This window comes from Spea bombifrons, chromosome 1 (genome assembly GCF_027358695.1).
Source record: "Spea bombifrons isolate aSpeBom1 chromosome 1, aSpeBom1.2.pri, whole genome shotgun sequence".
Lineage (NCBI taxonomy): Eukaryota > Metazoa > Chordata > Amphibia > Anura > Pelobatidae > Spea > Spea bombifrons.
This window is the reverse complement of record NC_071087.1, coordinates 52530055-52551070: the sequence shown is the minus strand read 5'-3', so window position 1 is coordinate 52551070 and position 21016 is coordinate 52530055. Positions and strand designations below refer to the sequence as shown.

Below are 21016 nucleotides of genomic sequence, written 5' to 3'. Positions count from 1 at the left end.
ATTGCTTTGTTGTATTTGCTTCTTCTACTTCTGATGGGAGGCTGTTCCATTTATCTACCACACGTTCAGTGTGACATTCTAGTTTTAGATTATCACCTGTTCTAACATTTCTCTTTTGTACTTTTCATTATTTAAATGTTTCTATCATTTCTCCGCTCTCTCTTTCCTTTCCTCCAAGTGCTCCGCATACATGCAGTCTCGTCTGAGTCTGGTTAAGAGAAGGTAAATTGTTCTAAACACACAACAAGGAGATACTTGGCCTTTTGGGCTATGTAGATGATTGTGGGCATAACAAAATAAATATTTTTTTCCAACCTATGTAACATATACTTTTACTAGCATGTATGTAAGGTGGCATGTAAGCATACCTCACAACCATCCCATGTTTTGTGGGACAGTCCCAATTTTCCACCAAACTCCCCATCTATCCCAGCAAGCTGATTCATTGATTGAGGTCTGTGATTTTGCAACATAGACCTCAAGGTGGCATTTCCAGTGGTGACTTATGTGACGTGCATGTCTTATATTATTAGTTTAATTAAAAAACTTATTCTGTTGCCCAATCAAGAATAACCCCCTTCAATGAATCTTGGTTCTTGTCTTCACTCAGTAGGCATTTGGAGACCGATTAAACACAGTCATCAATTGTTGACGGGTGTAGACGGGGTGTTTGTACATCCTTCAGAACAGTAAAGTTGTGTTTATCCCCAGATATGCAATAAAAACAACATGGAGCAAGAGTAGTTAAGAAAATGATACTGAAATGGTTTGGCTATATACCTCCTATATAGCTGAAAACTACAGGAGCTGCCATCAACAACCACTGGGACTTATCCAACAAATGCACCAAAGTTTCTACCTAAACACGGCATTGGGAACACATTCCTAGTACTCTTAAATGTCTAAACATTTCCCAGAAATCTTAACATAATCATGTAAAATTATGCCTCGTTCATAATATTTGCTGGAAACCCTTATTTGTCATGTGACACAAAAGCAAGCACTGATAGGTTGTTGTCATATAAACCAGAAAAGCTTCTTAAAAGAGTCTGTTGTTTTTGAAGAAAATAATGAAACGGCAGATCTACTAAAGAGAAAGTGCAAAGAAAATGGATTATCTCTTTTCGTTCAGGGCGGTAACCTCGGATGCAGGAATAAAGAGTGACACCGTGAAATGTTTCTTATTTTAATTCAAAATTTATAAAGAACAAATCATGATCGCAGTTTAAATTGCCCTCGTTCCAGATTGGCTCTCATAGGTGAACTTTTTGATGTTGTCTACAATCCAGTCCTTATAGGTAGATATTTTGGTGAAGACAGGTGGCTTTTTGTCCACAAGACAATCTGAGGGTCCAAAACTGGCAATACTATTAACTTCCCATGTGGGCGATACGTCTGATTTACAGATAAGGGCACCTTCTGTGTCACTCTGAAGAGGAAAGCAATATATTAAATACATTTCAGTGTGATAGCCCTGATTGGCTATTAAATAAAACCTGCTGTATAAACGCTGCTGAAAACAGAATTAGAGACCAAAATCTAACACATAATAGGCTAAAAGCCTTTATTATACGAAAATCTCTCTATTTATACAACATATAAATAGTTCTTGGTTATTTTAATTTTTTACATGTTTTATTAGATATTTTTGGTTTATGTGACAGATACTTACACGGCAAGTTGATTGTAGCTCTTCAGGTGATTTAGAACCAGCACAAATCATCGAAGATGTGACTTGGCTCCACCAATACTTGGGTTGACTGCAGGTTTGGTATTCCATGATGGATACTGGAAGAACTAAATCTAAATGAACAAACACATTAATGTATTTATTGAGTCTGTAAATGTATGCAACCATCTAACAATAAATAATTATATACTGTTTTAAATGTCACATGTGACGTCCCTTCTAGTCCCTTCAGCTCATGACGCACTGTGTAGTATTAGGATTTGGTGATTTAACTTTGTTCCTTTTTTTACTACGTAGCAGATCTAATTCACTGATTTCCAAATGAATCTTTAGGTACGGTATGTGTGCCGTTACATGCAGTTGATGAACCATTGCAGTACACATTGTCAGTCTGGTCTAATGCCATTCCATCTCATGCCAGTACCTGTGGCAGCAGCCCATCCAGCCCAATAGCACATTGTATGTGCATGTATCGGCTGCTCAGAGCCCGGCAAGCACACGGGTTGTAATCCAGACACATGTTCAGACAGGTGCAATAGAGCGATATCGTGAGAGTGGTCATTAATCTGTGGATAAACAAAATCTTTGTGCCTGATAACCCCATCAACTCCATAGCATGAGTTTGAAGATCCAGACTGAGCACATACTCGCAGACTCTCAGGGTTTTGGCCACTGAAGAAACAAATGAGATAATGTTAAATAGGTATATGGAATGTACTGAAAAAGCATATTTATACATACATAACTGTACCTATGTAACCTGGGTGATGTTAGCACATGGTGGATTATACAGTATATAAATGTCAGAAACATTTACACTTATATACCGTATATTGGCTGCCATACATAAATGAAGCGTCCCAGTAATAATGTGTCCCTCCTCATTAAGCTAGAAATGTTTTGAAGATACCCCATCCATCCTTTCCAAAATGCATTCATCAAACAAGCGAACATAGAAGGGATGCATAATGCCAGTGTCTTAGTGCAGGGTGTAATGTCCTAATTACTTTTGCCAGCCCCATGGCTACATGTTTCCAGTACTTACTTATCTAAACAGTGAGCAGGCAGAAGAATCCATTGTGTGTTTATGAGCGTGCCGGTACACCTGTGCAGGAATGGAAGATTGGGTCTATCATGGATCTGCAAGCAAACAAAGTACATTTACTCAGGAAGGAAGAACTTGTGTCTTGGTTGGTTCATTAAGACGGAAACCAAGCTTATTATACATCATAAAAATACTGTACATGTGAAATAAATGCCATTTCTCCAGACAAAGGATTGCCATTTGCACACAAACAGAATCAGTTTCGTAAAACCTTACTTTGCCAAAGGCTATGGTTATACCATTTTATTGAATCTTGGAAACCTTGATAAACGGCCAACTTGAACGAGATGGCCTTTTATTTACCACATTACCAGATACACTACTTTGTCCACTTATTACATATTTTGCCTGGTTACTAACCTGTACTAGTTTTAACAACTCACATGAAGTGTATAAAGACATGTGACTTACCTAATTTACATAAGGACCACTGTAGCCCTTTAGTGCCATCTAGTGGAATGGCATGGAAAGGCATAGACACAGTCCTGGGCAGTCCTGGCCGTGTCCTGCAAGGGATGGCTCCGGGTAGCCGGAGCCCAGAAGTTGCCCAGGTATGTGCATCAGTGGTCACTGAGCGGCTTCTAACTACTCTAATTCACATGTAAATTAAGGCATCCCATACTTACTTGTACAGAAAAGTGTCCCAGTGAAGGAACTAGCCCTCCTAATTTACTTTGCTCAGCATCACTGAATGGTTTAACTGGGATATCACAACTTGTAGGCCAGTCTGGAAAAAAACCCAATAAAAGTTAATGGCTTAAACAAAATACACAAATGTGTGGTTGTGCCACACAAGCATTTACAATATATCCCTCCGGAAGCCCAGAATAGGGAAGAAATGTCACAAATGCAGGTAGTGTCACTAACCGACCAGATCTGTCTATTTATTAAGCAGTCAAGAGGTCAGTCGACTGAGGCTGCATGTCCTTGCATTCTAAAGCTTAAGAAAACAACATAGTTACTAACAAGTTTTTTGCAAGTTGTTTGCAAATCCATGCAACTTCAAATTTTGCTAATTCCAGGGGAGGGCATGCGAGATTAATGGGGAAAAAAATACTCACCTCAATATGTATATAAATTGTAAAAAAGATAAAATATATTTTATTTTTATATATAATTTAAAAAAAGGAAACGGAGATCCCTTAATCTTATTAAAGGGACATCATTTCTACTTTATGTCCCTTTAATAATCACTTCCCCCTATACAAATGCAAGGAGGGATTCTGCGGAATCCCCCTATGCATTTATCTCTCTCCCCATAGCATACTCACCACTAGCCAGCTACAGCGCAGGCTGAGCAAGAGTTCTAATGACTTATGCTGGTCACTGACTTAATGATTAATTGGTATGAAAACAGAACCATGGGAAGGTTTGTGCAACGCAACTCTGAAGCATTGTTTTACCAGGTTGAAGAATTTTTATTCAAGTACTTACAAAGAGACTTCATGGGACACTAAACTGTCCATTTAACCAGATCCTTTATCACGAAGGTGTAGGTGAAATATGCACATTGTGACATCCCACCCAGCTGTAGAATTTCTGTTTATACCTAAGGTCCGACATGTTTATATATAAAACAAGTAAATACTTGGTGTGGGTATTAGGAATGATGCTGGTGCAAACTTTGAAAAGCTGTTTTATCCTACTTACCAATTGAAATATCACTCCATGGTTTTGTAACGCTAAAAGGGAAGTCCGCAGCATTAGAGATATTTGTTGTCCAGTATCCGCGGAATCCGTCAAACATCATAACGTCGTTGGTGACAAATTTAATGACAGCAGTGTTTCCTGTTGTATTTATAGTACTTGGTATAGTTGTTCCACAGAAATGACCTGCAACAAATAAAAACCTGTACAATTAGCAGTGAAGCCATGAACACAGAAAAATCTGATATTGTAAAATAATTATGTTTGGTCCCCCAGGAGAGGAAAATAAAGAGCTTCTTACACTGATCAGTAATTGCCTGTTTTATTCACGGCTCTGTAAAGCAAACTATGTTTTACCTGTTGCTCACCCACAGGCCAGGCTAGGCATCTGGCACGACGGGCAAATGCCTGGTGGGTTGCTGGCCGAGAGCACCCCATACTCAGCCACAAGCAAGCTTCTGTGCTCATAAAATACAGTGTTGCTGACAATGTGCTCTGATCTTTGGTAAGTGGGGCAGCTAAGTGTTCCCATTTTGCAGGCACAGTTCCTGCTGTTTATGGTGCTTTGATAATCCCGTGGCTGTATTTTGTCACCACGGTGCTGCTACACTAGCCATTTCAGAGCACAAAGAAAGGAAAGATCCTTGTTAGTCTGAAGAAAGACAGTCTGCGGCATGGGGAGACATTGAATCATCACTGCTTGAAACATAGACATTAAGGTATCTGGGAAATACTATGCAAATGTGAAGCAAACAGGTCATGGCAGGCATGAATCCCCCCATTTATTAACAAAATAAAGTGTCCTTTTTGCAATCTCAAAGTCCTTTTAGTGAAATTCATAATGACTGGTATTTAAAATGTATAACCCTTAAGTATCATGATTTAAAGCAAGCTGTTTTTTTACTTAGCTGAACTATTCTGAAAAGTTTAGTTCAACCATGATCTAGAACTCTCATAGACGCCTTACCCAATCTAGAAGCACCAGCTTTGTCTCCATCGAAAATCTCCACGTAGTCTTTACAAATTCCAGCGGGGTTGGCACCTTGGAGAGTAAAGTCTGTGAAGACAATATGGAGCCGTTCACCTGCTCCAGCCGTGATTTTCCAGGTGCAAGCTTGGCTTCCAGGGTAGGTACCATTAGGCCAATCAGGTGAGAAAAACTCTCCGTAGTTTGCATTATAATGTCCTCCACATAAAGCTATTTCTGGGAAACAAGTTAAAAAGACATTGAAATATAAGGTCCCATGCCTGCTGGTGCTCGTCACTTGAAAGTTAACATGTCAGCAACCCATTAACTGGACAAAATGATGATTGTGTTATCATAGATGCCACATGATCATAGTAATTCGCAGTCTTTATAGATCAAATTTAGGGCATTCAAATAACTAGTAAATTAACTATTTATTTAAATGAAAGCTTATATAACACATACTACATATTATACATCTTAAATCTATATTTGTTGTAAATATGGGATATGTACTGTAGATGCACTTAAAACTTTATCCACTAGGTGTCAGCATTCTCTCAAAATGTGAAATGCTTTATAAAAGATCTCGATCCATTAAAATACAATGGGTATATATATATGTGCCTCATTATTTAATCCAGGAAAGATTATTTAGTTGTCAATATTGAGTTAAGTTACTTTACATAAGGAAAATGCACCACTTCAACACGATGGTAGCAGTTTAAAAAATGTCAACCATTATAATGGCACTACTGACCATTTTTAATCGTGTGTATGGCTTTTATGATTTTTTAGGTTGTGCACTCCCCTATTTTTATTTTCTTTTTTGCAGGTTCTGACCAAATCTTAGGGTTTAGCAGCCCCTACTGCCACATAGGTGCCTCATTGATGGTGTTCAGGGAAGGCTTTAAATTGCTTGAGAGTCTCATTAGGGTTAAAATGCAGTACAGTCACATTGATTCAGCTCCTTGGCAAGCATTATAGCCAAGTAAAATTTAGTAGGACTTAGTGAAATTAGGGTACTTTGACATATAGGCGTGCTAAGCAATATATGGCCACATAGTGCGACAGAACCCCAATACTTATGACTTTGATGTTTTTTCAATGGCATTCACTGGGTGTGAACTGAATTCTAGCTCTGTTTTGACTACCTTAGTTAATATGTTCGGTTAGCCGATGGCGCCCCAGTGCCCTGCATCCCGGCTGCAGTGCCATCACGCTTACAAAGGTTTGCACTCTAGTATTAAAGAGGTTAAACAGACTTACAGAGGCATTTGCACTCCATCATTAAAGAGGTTAGCGGCACATCCTGAAATAATGCACTCCAGCAGCGAAGAGATTAACTACACACACATAAGAATGTTGCATCTCATCATTTAAGAGGTTAACTACAAATACTGTATATGCAAGGTTTGCACTCCGGAATTGAAGAGGTTAACTACACACTCAGTGGATTTGCACTTCAGCATCAGAGATTAACTACATACAGTACAGATTAAAAAGGCATAGAGCAATAGCTGTGCTTCAAGCCTTAGTTACAACGTATCGGCCACATTGTTGCCTGTTTATTATGAAGGGAAAACAACATATTTAACCCCTTCCCGACAAAGCACGTACATGTACGGGCTCACAATGCATTGTCATTAATGGATGTAAGGACAACCCGTTGTCCTTAATGGGTTAATAGGATAATTCACTTAAGGTATAAGTGTTTAAACTTACGGGGGATAGTAGCAGGGTCCACAAATTCCCAGGTTGCAGAAAATCCTGTTTCCACCAATCTGCCGTTGGTCTTAAAACTCACAGAAAGTAGATTGCTGTAACTAACAATATCCACTGGAGAAGATCCCCCGCAGTGCGTACCTAAATGCACACAAAGGAAGTGAAATCATTCTATAAACTGCAAATCTGCATTTTAATTATAAATAGCCATTAAGCATATATTTTAAGACATTCACATGTACCATTTTCATTTAAGTTTTAATGATGCACTGAAGGAAATGTTGATTCAGCCAACAATTATTCTGCCAGTGTGAACTCTAAATTCCCATAAATACCCAAGCTAAATAGTTTTTACACGTTTTTAGGGGAAGTCTCATGGATTTTTTGGTTTCATCTTTTTTTGTTCCAATAAATATATGCAGACCTGGAGGCTCCAATTGTTGTCCTCCATGTGAAATGTTGGGTGACTTGCTGAAAAACCACACCGAGCTGATTCTTTATGGCAGTGCGAATGAATGAAGTTTGTTCTTACATAGACTTTTATTAACCAGAGTGTCTGGCTGAGTGATTAAGACTGTTTGTAGATTGGACTAAGATAACAAAGCTAAACAAACTAAGTATTCAGAAAAAAATACTTGTTGCTTGCAAATTTCTTCCAAGCAGAATCATTTAGTTTTCAAAATATTGACAAGGAACTCAAGAGCAATTAGGCTGCTGAGAAACCCAGTCCAGCTATTGGGTCTACTAATTAATGAATTCACAAGTTCATAATGAATGGATTTCACCCGGAGACTCCAGGTTAAGCGCGGCTCCTCTGGGTCTCCGTGGAGAATCTCTGGGTCATGGGAGTGGTGTGGACCCCTCTCCCCTTCCGACCATGTTAACTGCCCACCGATATCAGCGAACCGTTCACCCTCATAAGTAGGACATCTCACCCACATCGGTAGACCAGCACAGCTGTTACCCGAAGAGTTAAGGCTCTGGGTAGTTTCCTGGTAGAGTGACCTTGATTATTGAATAGCCCAGATAGTGATGGTGTTTAGAGAGGGGGATCAATGCAAATATATTGGCGAAATCAGAGAATTGGGAGAAAAAAAAATCTTACTAATATGTTACTTACCAAGGCTTCCCAATTCGTCGGATATAACAAGGTTGTCGTTGAGACAGTCATTACTCTGTTCAATCACAAAACTGTTAAAGTGCAAATAGATGACTTTATCCTCCGGGGCCACGATATTCCACAAACAAGTCGCATTATTTTTATATGTTGAGGGAAAACTCATCGATGTGAACGTTCCTAACTTGTCGTGCAAATCCTTGGGTCCGCCGCAGCCAGATACTTTTAAATACAGAAAAAACGAGTAAGAATACCATAACAAGAAGAGCCTTGCTTTAACCATTTGAGCGACATGGTTAATAGGGTATTTGTAATCAAGGCAAAACAGGAAGCTTTGTACATCTCCAGAGTTCTCAATTTGTTTTAAGAAACTTCTCCAAACACCCACATTGTGGATATACAAGGTCGCGTTTATTTAAAGCCAGTGAAAAACATGCTGAAGCACTGACAAGAAGAGACAGTTAAACACAGGGCACTGACTTTCCTCTCCCAATTTACTGAATTATTCTATTTATATCATGTATACGCACCAGGGAAGACTAGTTTTCTCCTCTTATGAATCATAGTGCAGCGTTTCACTTACAAACTTAGGAACCTCATTGTAATGACTCTCAAAGGGGAACTTGACCTTTCAGAAACGTGAATACCCATATAGTCATACGACAGCAGCAGACACTGGGATTTTCACATTTTTGTATTTCAGACTATTATGAAGATCAAAGAGCATTACCATTGACATCATATATATTCTTCTTGATGGTTTGATCAATCCAGTCCAAATAAGCAGAGACTCGAGTGAAAACACTGGGTTTTTTATCCATAATGCAACCGATAGGCCCAAAACTGGTAATCCCATTTAACTCCCAAACTGAGTTATCAGTTATAGATGGACATACAAGTGGCCCGCCGGAGTCTCCCTGTATTGGCGCAAACAGAGCAATATTGTTTTTATAAAGAGAGATGTGGTATAATATATAAAAAACAGAAACAATCAATTGCAAACGCATTTTAACTCATGGATGCTACAGAAACAAACTATAGATAATTAAACAGAATACGTTAGCGTAGGCTGAATCAAGTTACTTGAAATAAATCCAGAAGTTTGATGGCTTCACCTTAAGCAGAGAGAGGCACATTCCAGGTTAACAGTGACAAAATCATGGCTACCAGCTTTGGCTAGTACATGAATGCTATTGATAGGGAGTAAGTCAGAAATCTGGGACAGAGAGAAAAGGTGAAAGAGCCCATGACCTGATCTTGGTGTACTGAGCATACTGCCGATCATCTCTGAGACGCGAGCGTGACCTTCAAGGGACAGGTGGATCTGTTACGGCACCACGTGCATCCACAGGAATGGACAAGAGGTACTACTGTGTAATTCTACCCACAGGTGGCGTGGGTAGTCCTACTGCAAAATACTATTTACAGTAAAAGAGACGCTGGGCAGTTCAGGGGGAAATTATAAGTGTGAGGGAACTGGTGATGAAACACTAGAATGGCAACCTCCTGGTCTATAGATTCAGAAAACTTATTGGTATAAAATTATTTAAAACCAGCCTCAGTGCTAAACTACACAACTATATTAAAACACTGTATTTAATGATCAAAGGAAAATGATTGCATTCTTTCCATTGGACTTCCTCTTAAAAATAAACTTTATACAGTATGTGCTTCTAAAAACAGCACTAAGAACAGTCCTTTAATGTAAATGATGATTATTGAAATGAATTACAATAAAATGATTTAGTGCTGCTCCATTTATTTTCATGAGTTCACCTCCCAGAAACCTCTGCTTTTTCTTCCTCTAAGCAGTATAAATGTCTCTGAAAATATGTAGGTCAATATAGAAGTGGCAACTGTCTGCAGCTCGTAGTTTCTTTAGCATTGTGAAAAACCAAGCAAAATGCGACAGATAACCGAAGAGTGCCAATGCTGGTGTAGGTTTTGGTTATACAATTATATTGTGGGGAAAAAAAATAAAAATAAAAAAGAAAAATGATACTGTACACAAATAGGTTGTACCCTTTGACTTCTGGACTTGAACCTGCTTATAAAGATGCAGTAAATTGTGACATGTGATAAAGTAGACTAGATTACAGTGTTTTTGTCAGGGCAGGACTGCGATGAAAATTGGCCCTGACACTTTAAGGCCAGCGGTCACTTATTGATGTACCCGCAGGCTGCCTCACACTACGATCTCACACTCTCACAATGTGTTGTCATGTATATCCAGCTGCCGGCTGCACACTGAACAACTAGGTCTGCTACACAAGTGGCAGTAAATATTAGAGTACTTTGAATGTTCATAATATTTAATCTGGGGGATCAGGATGCCTTTAAGGATTAAAGGGTTATATCCCTAGCCATTATTTTGAATCTAGAATACCCCTAAACACATGCATAGGTTTCCACCCTGTCCGACACTGCCAAATATATACTGACCTGGCACACTGACTTTAGTTCATCAGGAAGGATATAACCCGCACAGATCATTGAGTCTCTTATCTGGAACCACCAGTACTGAGGCGTTTTGCAAACGTCATATGGAATAACTGGTAAAGCTACTTGATTCAAAGTTTCAGCAGCTTTTGGTGACAACGAATCTCCTTAATTTTTAGAAAAATAAGAATGCAATCAACAACAGGCACAAACTATATTTAACACATGAATCAAGATAAAGCACAAGTAGCTGAATAGAAATTCTTCAATAGATTGCAATGGGGTTAATTATATAAACACAGAGATAGATTGATTTTTTCAATTGCGATCTATGCGACTGCAATTCAATTACTTATGACTAATGTGATTAATTAATTAGCATTGACCTGTTCTTATACTCTACACCTTTAAAACAGTGTTTTATCAATAGACTTACTTAATGTGGCCACAGGACATATATATATATATATATACATATATATATATATATATATATATATATATATATATAGTCATATTCTTTTGTTATGTGTCTTCAAGGTAATCTAAGACCAGGTTTTTTCCCCACTATCACCTATATGCTAAATCCTGTCTCCTGATTTATAGCGCGATGTGTACTTGCCTGTTTCATCTCCCCAGCCAGTTGCATGACATCTGTCATTTTGGTTTAGAACTTGATCTTTGGGTGGCAAACAAGCAAAGTCAATAACATCACTTGCCAACACTTCTCCATCCAGCCTTACCAAGGCAATGTCATATTCCACTGGAATGTTGGGGTACTTAAACCCCTCGTGACGGAAAATTCCAAGGATCTTGAAGCACTGCTCTGAGGGCTCCACTATGGTTAGGTTGTGCTTTCCAAGACACATACGCCAGCGGAACAACTCATCTGCATAACTTGAAAAACACAACTTGATTATGTGTTGAGAAAGTGTAATAACGAAGAAGACATGCAATGTCACACACTTGTTAACTGTATGCTATTGATAGTAGGTCAAGTATAAAAAAAACTATCCTGTGTGCTATTCTTATTTCACATGAACTAATTTAAAAGTTGCCTTTTTCTACCGTATTTGCTCGATTATAAGACAAGGTTTTTTTCAAATGCTCTGAAAAATACCCCTCGTCTTATAATCGGGGTCGTCTTATAATCAGACCTCAAATAGGTCTGACTATGAGACGACTAAGATCCAGATCCCCGCAGCTGCAGGGGACCTGGATCCTCCTGTCTCCCCCCGCCCCACTTACCGGTGCTTCTGAGTCCCCGGTGTGTAGCCGGGGCAGTGTGTAGAGCTCTACGTGATTCGTGTAGACAATTTACGCTGCAGCCGGAAGGAGGTGTGGCTAGCAGCGGGGGTTGTCTGCGTCCATCGCGCAGACCTGCCCCGGCTGTCAGAGATCAGAGTTCTCTGATCTCTGACAGCCAGGGAAGGTCTGCGCGAATTGCGTAGACATCTACACGCTGCCCCGGCTACATGACAGGGGAGTCAGAAGCACCGGTAAGTTTGGGGGGGCGGGGGAGTGTTAAATGGGGGGCATAAGGCATTTCTGGAGGCAGAGTGCTCTATGAAATGCCTTTTAACCCCCTTAATCCCACTTTGCCTCCAGAAATTCCTTTTAAACTCTCTATACACCACTCTGCCTCCTGAAATGCCTTAAACCTCCCTATATGCAACTGTGCCCCATAATATGCCTTTTAACCCCCTTAATGCCAGAGTGGCATATAGGGGTATAAGGCATTTCTGGAGGCAGAGTGGCACATAGGGGGTCAAAAGGCATATCATGGGGCACAGTGGCATATAGGGTTAAAAGGCATATCATGGGGCACAGTGGCATTTAGAGGATTAAAAGGCATATCATGGGGCACAGTGGCATATAGGGGGTATAAGACATTTCTGGGGCAGATGTGCATAACTGGGGGGCAGGTTGGAAAATAGAAGGAAATAAAACCAAAATATTTTTCTCAATCATAGCTTTTATTAAAAAAAATAGTTAACACGAATTAACATTTACTGGTAAAACTTTTTTCCTATAGGGTTGTTTTATATTCAGGCTTTTTCTTTTTTTCCTAAATTAATATTCAGATTTGGGGGGGGTCATCTTATAATCGAGCAAATAAGGTAATATCCAATAAGAAACATTTTATTTCAGATGGAAAAATAAATAAATAATAATAAAACGTACTTAATAAAGCAGTGGGCGGCGGTGAGAACCCAGTTCTTGTGGATGAGAGTGCCACCACAGGTATGGAAGTAAATGGTTTCATTCCGAGAACTTGGCCAAACCTATAAAGAAATAAAATAACGTAAAAACATTCACCATAATAAAACCTGTAGGCAAAGAAGTAACGTAAAATAAATAACTCATGCTAAACAGTGAAAGCTAAAAGTTGCCTAGAAAAAAAATGGGATCTGCATACACTGGGCATGTGGATATCTATCTGAAGATGGACACTGGGGCAGGTTGCCATTAACGTTGAGGTGAGTTTAGTGAAAACACAAGATCTGAGGATTTTAAAATCACCTGGAAGTCTTTGGCAAAATAGTTTAAATCTCGTAAATGATTTCATTATTACTTTTTGACATATTAACATTTAATATACTTTATTTATGTATACCAATATTTTGCATATTGCGCATAATGCCCTTAATACATGTTTTGTTGCTGGTCTCAAAAAAAGTGAACAATTATTAATTCTCCTTACTAAACCAGATCCATTTGGCTTTCAGTAACATTGAAACACCTAAGCCAAACAGAGTTGGAACACAGATCGTGATGTGTTAAATGCTTTAAACATGCACAGATTTCATAATGTTTCATCATACATTATTTCAAAGATCTACATTAAGAGACGGCTGGTGTTTACCCACAGGGTGTTCTGAAGTACACATGACCTTGTCTAAAATGTTTAAAGTCTCTCTTTATAAACTGGCTGAAAGTAATTACACTTAGTGGTGTGGAATTCACTTAGCCCAGACCATTAAAAATGATTTTCCTCCAGTGCAGTAACACTCTTATGCATATTATTAATATTAATCCCTCCCTGGGGTTATGCAGTTAATCTGAGTCAGAAGGAGGCCAGATTTAATTATCAGGGTCGAGTACTGGTGCACGTTTTATGATCCTCTGAGTAATAATAAGCGTTAATTTACCTGCATGGACACTTGCCATGGCCAAGTGTGAGGTACAGCTTGCTCACCATTGACAATTCTTGTGTTAATCTGAGGAGGATATGTTGGTTTACCACATTGGTTTGGCCAATCTGCAAGAAATGAAAACCTCTTGTTAAAAAAAAAAAGAAAAGAACAAAAATGTATCTTCTGTTATCGTATTTCTCTGAGGAAAATATTCAAATGGGCCAAAGCTTAAGATCATTAAAAGAATTTGCATCAAATTCAATACTCCCCCGCAGAAACAAAAGCAGTTGATAGATGCATGAAGATGCAGCGCCTGGGCTATTTCTGAGGTTAACATTGCAAATCCTTGGAAATATACCTATTTGTATATCATCCCAAGGATTGGGAGGTAGAGGAGCTTCTGTAGGAGGCTCTGCCAATGGATCTGTAGACCAGAAGATTCGGAATCCTTTCCCTTCTGTAAAGAAATCACTGTGGAATCGGAGTACAATCAGGTTGCCCTGAGTTTCAAATGACTCTGGAATGAGACTTCCACAGTATGGACCTGTAAAGTGGTGAGAAAAATATCATTTTGTACAATAGATAGCTTTGTTTGACAAACCAAAGGCAAGAGAGTTTAGAAGATGTGTATGAGTTAAAACCTTAGTAAACACCCTGGGAGTTATGTTGGAAGAGCAATTCTGGAGCAAGTGGTAATAATAGTGCAGTCCACATCAGGGCCGGACTGGCCCACCGGGATACCGGGAAATTTCCCGGTGGGCCGGAAGGTCCGTGGGCTGGGCAGCCATGAAGACAGCCGCTGAGCTGCCCCCCAGGCTGCCCGAAATCTAATCAAAGCGGCCGCTGGGTGCTGATGCGGCCGGCCGGCATCAACACCCAGCAGCCGTGTGCGATGGTCGTCTAGTGATGGGAGCAGTGTGAGGGGTGAAAGCTCCGCCCCCTCGCACTGACCTTTCACCCCTCACGCTGCTCCCATCACTATGCGGCCATCAGATTGCTGGGAATGTAATCTGAACGGCCGATGCGTGCTGATGCCGCCGGCCGCCTCTGCTTTAATACTTTTTTTTTTACTTTATATGGCGAGCCGATCCAGCTTACCATATAAATAATAAAAAAAAAAGTGTTAAAGTAGCTCCGGCCGGCGGCATCAGCACCCAGCGGCCGTTTAGATTACATTCCCAGCAGTCTGATGGCTGCATAGTGATGGGAGCAGTGTGAGGTGGAAGCTCCGCCCCCTCGCTGCAGCACCGGATGTCAGGTCAGTGGCATCCTGTCAGCATAGATGAGAACAGTGTGCACTGTGCAGCTACCAGGAAGTCAAGAGAAGTAGAAGGTGAGTAAAATAATGTATTTTTTGTACTGTATAATGTTTTTTTGTATTTGTTAAAAACAAAAAAAATCGGCATGTGTGTGTATGTAAGTGTGTCCCCCTATATGCCACTCTGCCTCCAGAAATGCCTTATACCCCCCTATATGCCACTATTGTCCCATGATATGCCTTTTAACCCCCTATATGCCAGAGTTGCATATAGGGGTATAAGGCATTTCTGGATGCAGTGTGACATAAAGGGGGTTAAAAGGTATATCATGGGGCAGAGGAGCATATAGGAGGGTATAAAGCATATCGGGGAGGCAAAGTGGCATATAGGGGGCATAACGCTTTTCTGGAGGCAGAGTGCCCCATGATATGCCTTTTAACCCCCTTCATGCCACTCTGGCTCCAGAAATGCCTTATACCCCCTATATGCCACTCTGTCCCATGATATGCCTTTTAACCCCCTATATGGCAGAGTGGCATATAGGGGGTTAGAAGGCATATCATGGGACAGAGTGGCATATATTATTTTTTATTTAATATGGCAAGCTGGATCGGCTTGCCATATAAAGTAAACAAAAATGTCCCATGGTATGCCTTTTAACCCCCTATATGGCAGAGTGGCATATAGGGGGTTAGAAGGCATATCATGGGACAGAGTGGCATATAGGAGGGTTGAGGCATATCAGGGAGGCAGAGTGGCATATAGGGGGTATAAGGCTTTTCTGGAGGCAGAGTGCCCCATGATATGCCTTTTCACCCCCTTTATGCCACTCTGCCTCCAGAAATGCCTTATACCCCCCTATATGCCACTCTGTCCCATGATATGCCTTTTAACCCCCTATATGGCAGAGTGGCATATAGGGGGTTAGAAGGCATATCATGGGACAGAGTGGCATATAGGGGGTATAAGGCATTTCTGGAGGCAGAGTGGCATATAGGGGGTTAGAAGGCATATCAGGGGGCAGAGTTGCATAACTCGGGGATAGGTTGTCAAATGAAAGGAAATAAAAACCAAACATGTCTCAATCATAGCTTTTATTAAATATGGAAAAAAATAGTCTACATGAATTAATAAAGAAATAAAAGTTTCTTACCAGAATATCGTGAAGAATAATGTGATCAGTGTTTTTTTCCACTGAATAAAATGGAACTCTTTCATCTAAAAATGTTCGCAGTAGTAAATGTTTTGATCCCATTCTGTGTAATTTATTTCATTTATTAGGGCCTTTTAACACTTTTGCTTTCTGGCATTTTAATACAAATAATGAGATAAAAAGAATGGCACATAGTGTGACTCGGGTGTGTATAAGGGGTGCGTGTGGGTATAAGAGCTTCACCGTGAGATAAACTATATGGGGCTGGTCTCCAAATTTTTCCAGGGCTGCTTTTTAGTCCCAGTCCGGCCCTGGTCCACATAGCAACTATTGGAATATTCCTGCTAATTGCTCTTCTTTTACCTTTTTGCACCACAAATGCTTTTTATACAAAATAAGAACATTTTTAGGAATATAGATGCATCCATTTGAATTTTTATACCTCGACTAGAACTGGAATGTGTTATCAGTAAATGTAGGTTTCAGGACTGAAATTGCAGCGAAAATGGTCAAGCAGCCAGTAAATCACAGGATTGCGGCTTCCTGCTGGATACCTGAGGCTGCAATCTACATTTTGATATCGCTTTTGTAACTTGAGGAAGCATGTATCCAGCATGTGGCTGCACACTGAAGGAGTACATCAGCCACGAGAGAACACAAAAGGTAGTTAGGATATACTGTTGGGCACTGGCTCAATGGGCGTTTGTTTACTCTACATATATGTGCCCCACTTAATTATTATGGGTATCATGATATTTGATGAAAATATACTGGAATCAGGATAAAAGCAAGCAAAGAAGACGACTACTTTTTGCCAAATAGATTCCTATTTAAACGATTACTCCAGTTAAGGGATGATGGTACATTAGGGCATGACCTAGTGGGTCACAATACTGTGGAACTATAGGGGCTCTTGATGTTTATGGTTCATTGCTGCTCATTGGCAGACTAATCGCCCCTTATGGGAAGACTAGATTAATGCTGCTCTATCCATACGATTTAGAATACTAGGCCATGTTCCAAAAACACTGGACAACCTATGATCTTACCTGATGTTTGCACTGTAACATTATTTACAGATAGGGAACTTACCATTTTTAATCACTTGGCCTGCATTTTCTTCATAAACAGCTAAATAATCATAACATGACTTGGAAATGATGTCTGGATCCTCAATCTCGAAATGAGTGAATTTTAGCGTCAGCTTTTTTCCAGTTTGTACCTCTATACGCCACAGACACATGCTGTTGGGTGCATATTTGGACGGCCACATAGGGGACTTTATCAGACCACTTTCTTCAGTAGAGTATCCTCCACATGACTGGATCTCTGTGTAAGTAAAGGAAAATTCAGAAAAATAAAAAAATGTAATCTTCCGTGGGACATCCACAATCAATTATTATGATCGTAAAGGGTAGACAAGCATACCCATTGTGATCTGACAGGACTGGGTGTTGATTTTTTTAACCAACATCAACAAAGTTCCTATATTTTAAGAGCAAACACATCATCCGCATAGAATAGGACATATCTTAAACACAGGTTTAATACCCTTTAGACTAAAAAAAAGCCAAGATATACTCAAAGGAACAAATGAGAGACACTAATTTCTCTAGAATTGATGAAACATGACAACACTTCAGGCACCAAAGATAACATAGGAACTCCTGATTCTACATTTGTCAGTGAAATTACCACTAGCTATATTTAAATTATCTGCAAATGTTTTAAGAAAAATGGATATAGCTGTATTAGCCCAACTTTAGTTTAGTTCTATGGACGTCCACGAATTCTACCTGAATAAGACTCCTCAGAGGTCCCAAAAGCTTATATAGCTTTATATCTTTCTCTATGTTGGCCCGATAAAGGGTACCAAAAATCCTTAAACTATAGACTTTTATATTCTTCAAAGTATTCTGTGGATTAAGCCTCTTACTCAAGATGGGATGGTCACTAATAATTGCTCGGTCTAATCTAATATATTTAGAAGTACCATTGAAGTACATTTATTGGGAGTTTAGCCGTATAGCTTCAAGGTGAATCGTAAATCAGTTTTCTCTACTGGGACTAATTTCATAAGCAGTAAGCATTCACCCATTCTAACATAATTATACACTGGGGATGTGTGCATAAAACACAAATATCTCCTGGGTTGGTGGATACAGATATGAAATTAGTCATATTGCTCTGCTAAACACAAACACATTATCTATTGATATACTTTAATAGACCATGGGTCATTTAAACATACAGGATCACAATGTAGGTACATATATAAGTGGGAAGATTTGATTACCCAAGAAGACCGGATTACTCAAGGGGCACATGGAGCAATTGGTAGGAGGCCCTGAGCTTCATCCTGTAGTAGACTTCTACTACTGTATCAATTCTACAGCAGGTACATATATTACAAGATCAATCCAGCACAGAGCCACTTTCACAGTGTCCAACCGCAGAGGCACTTTAGGTCATAGAATGCGCTGTGATTGGTTGTTCAGTCTCCTTATACCCTGCTAGGTACGGGACTGGCATCAAGAAAGAGTGAAAGAGTTTTCATGTGCAAATAGAAACTCTAGGACATTTTCGAGTATCTTAAGTGCCTAGTTTCTTCCACCTCTGTGTTGTGTGGTATATGTAATATTATGTTATCATATGTTAGATTGTTTGCTAGTTGTCCTGACATGAATGGGCGTGATCAGGAGTAATGTGTCACTTCCCAACTTGACCTACATCTATTTCAAGATATAGAAACACATAGAATATCTAAGAAAAAAATTAAGCTATCTTTGTCACAAACAATTAATTGTACACAGCAAACAAGCAAGTAAATTACGTCTTGTTCTTTGACACATACCTTCGATATCTTCAGGATGAACTGCTTCCCACTTTATTTCAAATCCTGTATCAAAGCTCTCTCTATTTGTTTCGAATGTCAAGAAAAGCTGGTTGTTTGAACTGATGATCACAGGAGGCTTGACAAACCCACAAAAAATCCCTTCAAAAGGCATAAAAGATACATGCTAACAAGGTTTGCTTAACATGGTCACATGTTATTTGTTATGTTATTGTTATCAGATGAAAAAAATAGGAAGGACAAAATCCCCTCATTGCAATTTAGGTAGGCTACTCCTGGTAAGCATGTAAACATGTTGCTCCTTGTGTACACTACCGTTCAAAAGTCTGGGGTCACTTAGAAATGTTTCTTGTTTTTGAAAGAAAATCAAATTGTGTCCACAAAAATATAATCAAACGGATCAGAAATACAGTGTAGACGTTGTTGATGTTGTAAATGACCATTGTAGCTGGAAACGGCCAATTTTAATGGAATATCTTCATAGCCGTACAAAGGCCCTTTATCAGCAACCATCACTCCTGTGTTCCAATGGCACATTGCGTTCACTAATCCAAATGTAAGTTTAAAATGTTAATTGATCATTTGAAAATGATTTTGCAATTATGTTACTCAGCTAGAAATGCCCTTGTTTTCCATGAAAACAGATAAGTGACCCCAAACTTTTAACATTCATATTTTTCCAGGAACACTTAAATTTTCACGTGCCAAATTCAATGACTGATTGGTTGGTACAGGTGATATCCTTTCTTTCAGAGGAAAGAATAAAATGACAGATTTACTTTGGTTTCTTTGCTTAGCATACAATACAGTACAATTCATTGTTGCCTAGGTAGAATAAGCATATATATATATATATATATATATCAATAGATATATCAAAATTATCCAACTTCATGCTTTGCTTTCACCAATACCGATTTTCCAGGTTATCTTTTTCCACTCATAAATCTTGCCATTCATCCAAGACTATCTGGTTGATGAATGGCATGTAGTGTACATGGTGCTATGTGTTCCTATGTGTTCCTTTTGTGGCATATAACCTTGAGCCGTCTTTAACATGGGACAAAAGGGGCTGTTGCCCTGAACTAGGCATGTCCTAGGGGTCCGTATCAGTTGCCCTTTAAAGGGCTCTCATTGTTGTGCACTTGAAGATGAATGGAAGGATTGCCGTGGGTTGTGGCTCAGGTCATTGCATGCTCCTGGCAGCAGGTACAATTGGGTTTGCGGGAACCACTATGGGAAGGTTGCCCAGTGCCCCATCATCATTATAGACCTAGCATTCAGATGTAACACATGCAGTGATTACCATTTACCTATCAAATCTGAGCTGTCAGATATAGTCAGTTTGTCTCCTTCACAAAGTCCCATTTCGCCATCCATAGAGAGGTCCGTAAAGGTCAGTTTGATAAGCCAACCGTGTGACACTGTGATGTTCCATTTACAGTCCAGATCTGGTGGATAAGTGTCTGGATAATTCATGGAGTGCAGGACACCTTTACGGCCATGTTGAAGAGCATTGCTGCCACAGCCAGACTCTACAAAGAACACAATGTCATAATTACGTAAAGCAAGTGTTTTCTACATAGACTTTACCACATTTAAGAAAAACTCATCAGCAACACTTTTCAGGACGTGTTATAATGAAAGGCATGAAATAAAACCAGTACTACCATACATTAAGGGTCCTCTTATAAAAGGTCTCTCCAAACAGTACTATGGTATAACCCCAGAAGGCATCTTTTACACCATAATGGGATCCTTTTTCTGCTCCATTGCCTCCAAATGTCATACTTTATCTTATGCAAACCTTCTGACAATTGGGAAATACAAAAATCTATATTATTTTGTCAATAGGAAATTACCATGGGAACACATTATTAGCACTATTATGAATGTTCTGCTTTTGAAAAACCATTTATTCTT

At 39.4% G+C, this 21016-nt stretch overlaps 1 protein-coding gene across 1 annotated transcript in view; it reads right to left on the bottom strand.

Moving 5' to 3' along the window:
- Positions 1-1172: 1172 nt before the first annotated feature.
- The window catches only part of LOC128487395 (ovochymase-2-like), a 30102-nt gene continuing 10258 nt past the window's right edge, over positions 1173-21016 (bottom strand). The window contains exons 8-25 of the mRNA XM_053461597.1: positions 20407-20628; positions 19094-19234; positions 17332-17568; positions 14186-14371; positions 13843-13952; positions 12875-12975; positions 11313-11587; positions 10694-10857; positions 8982-9168; positions 8255-8473; positions 7135-7275; positions 5410-5646; positions 4446-4628; positions 3422-3522; positions 2736-2830; positions 2115-2362; positions 1673-1803; positions 1173-1429 (exon numbers count right to left, since the gene is read on the bottom strand). Coding sequence (XP_053317572.1) covers positions 1226-1429; positions 1673-1803; positions 2115-2362; positions 2736-2830; positions 3422-3522; positions 4446-4628; positions 5410-5646; positions 7135-7275; positions 8255-8473; positions 8982-9168; positions 10694-10857; positions 11313-11587; positions 12875-12975; positions 13843-13952; positions 14186-14371; positions 17332-17568; positions 19094-19234; positions 20407-20628 — 3182 coding nt within the window. The 3' untranslated portion in view covers positions 1173-1225. The remainder of the gene's footprint in view (positions 1430-1672; positions 1804-2114; positions 2363-2735; positions 2831-3421; positions 3523-4445; positions 4629-5409; positions 5647-7134; positions 7276-8254; positions 8474-8981; positions 9169-10693; positions 10858-11312; positions 11588-12874; positions 12976-13842; positions 13953-14185; positions 14372-17331; positions 17569-19093; positions 19235-20406; positions 20629-21016) is intronic.